The 8,036-nt window shown below is 37.8% G+C and overlaps 1 protein-coding gene across 1 annotated transcript in view; it reads right to left on the bottom strand.

Annotated features, from left to right (window-relative positions):
• Positions 1-221: 221 nt before the first annotated feature.
• The window catches only part of LOC144957797 (uncharacterized), an 18,601-nt gene continuing 10,786 nt past the window's right edge, over positions 222-8,036 (bottom strand). The window contains exons 4-5 of the mRNA XM_078889227.1: positions 3,958-4,078; positions 222-1,907 (exon numbers count right to left, since the gene is read on the bottom strand). Coding sequence (XP_078745353.1) covers positions 976-1,907; positions 3,958-4,078 — 1,053 coding nt within the window. The 3' untranslated portion in view covers positions 222-975. The remainder of the gene's footprint in view (positions 1,908-3,957; positions 4,079-8,036) is intronic.

The following is an 8,036-nucleotide window of genomic DNA, read 5'->3' as shown; positions in this document are numbered from 1 at the left end:
CTGTTAACGGCCAGGTACTCATTTGACACCTGAGTACGGTGAGAGAATGTGAGTAAAGAGCCTTTTCCAAGGACTCAACTATGCGCCGAGCGCGAGGCTCGAACCCAGGACCTTCCGATCTGAAAGCGAGTGTCATACCACTAGACCACATAGCCGCACATTCATGAATAATAAATGATTAATAGAATGCTAACACAAACAACACAAGACTTTATTTATAAATAAAACATAATTTATTAATTTAAGACTAAAACACAAAGGCGAGGGATTATTTACAAAGGAAAAATCACATTTCATTTTTAAAATATACACGATAACGGTGACGTTATAGCTTAATGGAATTATGCTGTGACCCCTAACCTAAGATTTTCTACCAAAAGCACTCATCTAGCAAATGACTCCGATAGTTTTGTCCTAAAATGCAGTTCGCCGGATATGGTCATTGTCATTTTGTTTCACTTTCCGCAATGAAGAAATTTAAAAAATCAAAACCCAAACAAAAATAAAATCCAGGCAAAACTCCAATTCTGGAAAGAAAAGTTTTGAAACAATTGTTCGTGCATGTTAAATCAAATAATATGAGAGAGCCATTCTAATTGTCATAATACAACGCACAGTTCAGTATCCAAAGAAACTTCTAAAGGAAATGAGTGATTTGCTAGTTTAAAAGTTTAACTTTAGTTTTTGAGGATTTACAGCGTTATCGACACATTGGATCATTTCCGGGTCAGTAAAAAGTAAGAAAATGGAATAGTCAAAATCGTCTAGATTTACAATTAAAATCATTTGATTAAAAGTAAGACAACGGGAAATGGTTCAAATAAGGAACAAGAGCTGAATATCACTTATTTCGCTCCTTATCCCCCACCTCCACCACCCCATCCGCCTCCTCCTCATTATCATCATCATCAATATCAGCATCATCGCCATCATATCACTGTTATCATCATTCTGAACTACTAGAGAGTTCAATGCTCAGTCACTGAATATTCCGTCTCTGACGCTTTGGAAGTTCGCACTGCTGTCTTCATCACTAGCATCTATGCTGCTACCGCTGGTATTGCTGTTATAATATGGACTGGACGATGAGGTGAGCCTCTTGGAGGAATGACCGTTGGTGGACGTCGTTGGGTGTTGACCACCGTTAATTGACAGTGGCGCAGTTTGATGGTCGTTGGCGGAAGGTGGAAAAAGTTGACGATTTGTGACTGGTGGTTGCGAGTCTTGACGACCGTTGGTGTAAGATGGTGGGTGTTGACGGTCGTTGGGGTATTGTGGCGGGTATTGAGGGTCGTTGTTTAACAGTGGTGAGTGTAGACCGCTGTTAGAAGGTGGCGAGTTTTGATGGTCATTGTAGTATTGGGGCGAGTGCTGAGGGGCGTTCATAAAAGGTGACTGTTGTTGAAGGTCGTTGAGAAAATGTGGCGGGTATTGACTGCCGGTAGCTCGAGGTAGCGAGTCTTCAAGGACATTGTAGTATTGTAATAAAAGTTGACGGTCGTTAACAGAAGGTGGAGAGTCTTGACGGTCATTGTAATGTTGAGGTGGATGTTGACGCTCGTTGGTAATTTGTGAAGCATGTTGATGGACGTTGGTGAAATGTGGCGGGAATTGACTGCCGGTAGCGGAAGGCGGTGGCGAGTCTTCACGGCCGTTGTAGAATTGTGGTGGGTGTTGAAGGCTGGAAACAGAAAATGGAGGGTGCTGATGGACATTAAATGTGGCGGAACTGGGGACTCTCGCTTGGCCTGTGACAGCCGCTGTGGGCCGTTGATGTCCATTGATCACAAAACTATGTAGTTGTGGTATATGTGGGTTCCGGTGATGATGTAGATTGCTGTTATTCAGTGGATGGCCCATTGTTGCTGAATGTTGATTGTCATTGATAGAAGTTGTTTGACTGTGACCTGGTAGGATAGAGAACAGATTGGATACTTTGAATACTCTTCAACAGTCGTGACGTCACTTTCTTCCTAATGACGCATGGTAACTTAGTAACACTGGCTCTAAACTATCGGAACAATGGCGGACGCCCGTATGAAATGTTTCTCCGCCGAGCATAAAAGCGTTTCCAGAGGAAAAAAACACATAAATTTGATCATGTTTTGAATTTTATACATTCTTAACACAAGGCATATGAAACGTTCTAGACAGCATGAAGAATAAATAGTAATGATTTTCTTTGTTTAGAACCAAGATGGCCGCCGTTGCCGTGCGGCGTGACATCAGACTACTGAATCCTATTGGCTTGTCTGTGCGAGAATAAAATTATTTATTATTTATTTATACTCTTAACTGGCAAACTATTTAAAGTTATTTTTCATCGTGAATCAGATTTTTAAAAAAAATGAATAAACCTACACTCCTAATCACAGAATGTGTAGTAAAATAGAAGGAGTAAAAATGATTCCTGTAAAAGATACAACACAAAGTATACGACGGCCTTTGACATTGTTTGTTTTTGTTTTTAAGGGTTTTACGGCAACACATTTAGGTTATATCAGCGCCAGTAAAAAGGAAGAAAATAAGACAGTAAAAATTTCTAGAATTACAATAAAAGCACCCAAGAGAAAGTAAGACAAAGGGGAACTGGGAACAAATAGGGATCAGATGAAGATTCCAAGAGCATTCCACCAATGTACTTAGTTTGAAATCACCTATAAGTCTTATCCGGGCACAAAATCCAACAAAGAGGAATACACTCAAATACCTACATTATACATTAAAAATAACAAATATAATAATACATAACAGAGAGATGATTTACAAGGAAAAAAATATCATCTCCCAAAATAATAACTATGTATTTGACTGTTTCCCTCCCAGCCAGGACTCCGACTAGGGCCAGGAAAAAACCAAGTAATCTCATTCCAAGACAAAGACAGAAAGCATGTAGGAAAACAGATATAAGGGGATAGAAGATACAGTATGTACCTCCCTGCCCACTATGGGAGGTCAGATCCCCACCCAGGTCTTTCACCTTCTTCACAAGGAAAGGAAAATATGTTATATTACATCTGCATTGTAAAGCGCCTCAGAGCACATTGTGGATCTAGGCGCTATATAAAATCATTCATTCATTCATTCATTCATTCATTAATTCATTCATTCAAGAACGAGAAAGAGTGTGTGTGTGTGTGTGTGTGTGTGTGTGTGTTGTGTGTGTGAAAAGATTGTATTTTATAACGACAGAAGAGAGCAAGGACGACGATCACGATGCTCCTGCTGCTGCTGATGATGATTATTATGATGATGATGATGATGATGATGATGATGATGATGGTGATGATGATGATGATGATGATGATGATGATGATGATGATGATGATGATGATGATGATGATGATGGTGATGATGATGGTGATGATGATGATGATGATGATGATTATGATGATGATGATGATGATGATGATGATGATGATGATGATGATGATGATGATGATGATGATGATGATGATGATGTGCGGCATTGTGGTCTAGTGGTATAAAACTCGCTTTCGGATCGGAAGGTCCTGGTATTGAGCCTCTCTCGGCGCATGGTTTTAGTCCTTGGGAAAGATTCTTTACTCACAATTTCTCACCGTACTCATGTGTGAAATGAGTACCTCGCCGTTAACAGCGTTGTTCCAGTCTGAAAGAAAATGGCATTAGCGCCTAATAGGCGTCATGTCTCGTTCTACATGTTACGCGTTGCTCTTGGTCAGGGACATTTTTTAAAGCGCTTTGAGCACGTTTTGTGGATATTGCTCTGTATAGAAGTTCAATTATTTTTATGAAGATGATGATGATGATGATGATGATGATGATGATGATGATGATGATGGTGATGATGATGATGATGATGACGATGATGATGATGATGATGATGATGATGATGAAAATGATGATAATAATGACATTACAATAATTATCTTCAATAACATTAGTGAGTCGAATGGTGTTTCCATTTATACCAACCAGTATGTTGTTGTTGTTGTTGCAATGAAGGGAGTGGATAACGATTTGGGGGTTCATGCAATGGAGCCGATGGTTGACGATGCAATGAGTCCGGCACAAATAGATCTTCAGGCCACCATTTCTTTGGAGGGAAAGAGAGAAATATTAAATACACAAAGATGAAAGTTATTTGTGTTTAACAGATGTGTGGCTTGATATTGTGGGAGGGAGAGAGAAAGAAATAAACAGAGAAAAATAGTATATTTGTCTTTAGAAGATTTAGTACTTGGTATCGTTAGTAATTGGGAGACATTAGGAGACATTAGGAGACAAACGCCATCCTAAAATCAGTACTGGAAGGAAACCTATCTGGCAGAAAGGCACGGGCAAGCCAAGGAAGTCCTGGATATAAAATGTGGAGGTAATAACGCAAAAAGATAATCGACTGCTCGGTAATGGCCCTTGAGTGTGAAGAATGGCGTTCCATGACATTCAACCTCTGTAGGGATACGGAACACCTGTAAGGTAAGATACGTTAGTGTTAGTAACTCTAACAGGTCACACCCATTACGGAAATTAATTTTACACAATAGATAGAACGAAGTTGATGTCACTTTGATCTTTGTTATTATTATTATTTTTTTTTGCCATCCATCCGTATTTCTCACTTAAAGGTATTAACCAAACTCTAAACCATCAAGATTACACATAGTTTAGTGTGTTGGTCCGTTATACTTCCGAATGGCAATATTGTGAGCTTCTTCTTTCTGCACACTATCTATAGATAGAATGCGCTTGGCTGAGGAGTTCACAACATTGCCATCCGGAAGTATAACGGACCAACACACAAACTCTGTGTAACCATGAACTTTTATGGTCTGGTTAATACAGTGTAGTGAGAACAACTCACAAACGCGGATGGCAAAAACAATAACAAAGGCCTGAGTGACGTCATCTGCATACTATCTATAGATAGTTCGACGATGACGTCACTCAAGCTTTTGTTGTTATATTTTGCCATCCGCGTTTGTGAGTTATTCTCACTGAACTGTATTAACCAGACTATAAAAGTTCATGGTTACACATAGTTTTGTATGTTCGTCCGTTATATTTCCGGATGGCAATGTTATGAGCTTTTAAGCCAAGCGCATACTATCTACAAACCTTCAAGATTACACATAGTTTTGTGTGTTGGTCCATTATATTCCCAGATGGCAATGTTGTGAGCTTCTTTGCCAAGCGCACAGAATCTATTACAGTCACAATAATATGTTAAAATCTTTATACTATTATTTCCAATCAGTTTTTGATAGCAATGTGAGATGAGCTAAAAGACTAGGGAATGAGACACTCCAGGTGTATTGAAGCTATTATTAACAAGTAACGGTTTATCAAAATGTGTTTGATATTATAGAAAGTAATGAACAAAACTGAAACATAACAGCCACCAAACATGGAACGTCTCGGGCTCAAAAACTTTCCTCGGCATATAACAATAACAATAGAAACATTAACACGTCACTTCAAATCCAGACAGACGACACAGAAATCTTTGGCAGAGCTGTTCCAATGTTCGTTTTATTTTGTTCTTTTTCAAAGCTGTTTTGTTCAATTTTGTTCATTACTTTTTACAGCCCACAACTTCTAGCAGCTTAGAATCACTTTGATAATTTAGTAAATTTTTTTTCGATTCAAACGGCAAAATACTGAATTCTTTATCTCGCCAAACACATGCTACACTGTACTTTGTGTTGCTATGACAACTGAATAACCAAGAGAGGATCACCATATCTTCTGTCGGAACTCACCAACTAGTGGTATCTTTATTTTGTCTTGTAACAAAAATTATAACAGATTAAATATAACAATCAGCAATAGCTATAGAAAGCCACAAAAAAAAAAAAAAAGAAAAAAACAAAAAAAAACGACTAGGATCATCCAAAAGAATGAATTTGTAAAAAAAGGAACATATAGATAGTTCGAAGTTGACGTCACTCATGTCTTTGTTATTGTTTATTTTTTGCCAGCCGCGTTTATAAGTACTTCTCACTAATCAGTAATAACTAGACTATAAACGTTCTTGGTTACACACATAATTTTGTGTGTCGGTCCGTTATACTTCCGGATGGCAATGTTATGAGCTTCTCAGCCAAGCGCATACTGTATATAGAAGGGGATAAATGAGGCAGGTATCATTCAAAAAACGCATTAGACAATTTATTTTTTTTTTTTTTATGGCGCTGGCTTCCGGCGACAACAGACGTGTTGTGATTGTTTACCCGTTTTCTACACACATTTTTATTCATTTATCATTCAATCGTCGGAATTTACGCCTAATTTTTATTCAAAATGGATGTGAAGTATATATTGTTCCTGATTTTTATATTCATTAGTATATTTATAAGCATAAATGGTGTTTTAGCCTGTAATTTTGCTGCCAAAAGCCTTTCGATAATATATACTCCAGAGACTCTCCGATCCCTCCAACCCGTGTCACTCCCACCACCCACTATTGACACATCGTATATTAAAGTAAGAAAGAGGGGGAGAAAAGGAGGAATAAAAAACAAAATTTAACAGACGGCCTTTTCGTCCATTTTTACCCTGTGTAGTGACAGAAGATCACTGAAAAATAAAATTGATGAACTGTTTTCACTGTGTCTTTTTAATAGTGACTATCGTCAAGCCTCCATAATAGCGTTAACAGAGACCTGGCTATCTCCTCACATACCATCATCATGTTTTGATATTGAACAATATTCACTATTTCGAGGAGATCGGACTAATGTAAATAAACGAACTGGGGGTGGGGTGTGCACATATATTAACAACAAATGGTGCCACCCCAATAACTGTCAGATAATGGAAATGTATTGTGACGATTATATTGAATTTATTACTGTTTCGTCACGACCATATTATCTACCCCGGGAATATACTCATGTCATCATCATCAACGTCTACATTCCACCATCATCAGACAACACCACAGCGAAAAATATTTTGAAGAAAGAAATACAGGACATTCTGGCGATTTTAACCAATGTAACGATTTTACTCTCCCGGGACTTCATCAATACGTGGACTGCGAGACAAGGGACAAAAAAAAAACCATTAGATTTATTCCTGTGTAATATTAAAAATAGTTATAAATGTTTACCCCTGCCCCATTAGGTTTATCTGACCACTGCATGCTCTTGCTACTCCCCACCTACCGCCTTGTTTTTAAACGTGTAAAACCAGTAAAGAAAAGTGTACAGATCTGGAACGGAAGTGTGTGTGAAGATTTGCGTGGTTGTTTTGAATGCACTGACTGGAATGTTTTTATCGAATCATGTGATAGTGTGGATGAGCTGAATGACTGTGTGAGTGAGTATTTAAAATTCTGTGAACAGCTAGTGTCTTGTAAAAAAGAAATAAAATATTATCCTAACAACAAGCCTTGGATAACAAAAGATCTAAAACTTTTATTGAGCCAAAAGAAAACTCTCTTTACTAGTGGAAACAAAAAAGATCTGAAAACAAAACAAAAAGAGATAAAGAGGGTAATATCTAGTTGTAGAGACAAGTACAAAAATAAAATTGAAAAATGCTTTTCTTCTGGGGATATACGGGACACGTGGCGGGGGCTTAAAACTGCTGTTAACTATAATCCAAAGCCCACGATTATATCAGAAGATATCGAAATTGAAACTTTAAATAAATTTTATTCACGTTTCGACACAGCAAACAAATTTGATATTGAAAATGAAAAACATAAATTAGACAGGGCTTTGGAAGATGAAATGACTATTGAGGTCAGTGAAGAGGAAACGAGATTCGTATTTTCGAAACTAAACGAGAGGAAGGCTGCTGGGCCGGATGGATTGAAAGGAAAATTATTAAAAGAATGTGCCCATCAGCTTTCCCCCATTTATACACATATTTTTAACTGGTCCCTCCAATGCGTTTCGATCCCTGAAATTTGGAAAACTTCAAAAATTATTCCTGTTCCAAAATAAGACAAACTTGAAACTATGAACGATCTCAGACCTGTTGCACTGACTTCAATAGTCATGAAATCTTTAGAAAAACTTGTTCTTGTTAAAATTAGGAATCAG

Source organism: Berghia stephanieae, chromosome 12 (genome assembly GCF_034508935.2).
Source record: "Berghia stephanieae isolate SIO BIC M18660-M18661 chromosome 12, UCSD_Bste_1.3, whole genome shotgun sequence".
In the NCBI taxonomy this organism is placed as follows: Eukaryota; Metazoa; Mollusca; class Gastropoda; order Nudibranchia; family Aeolidiidae; genus Berghia; species Berghia stephanieae.
Note: the sequence above shows the minus strand (reverse complement) of the source record. Positions and strands in the feature narration are given on the sequence as shown.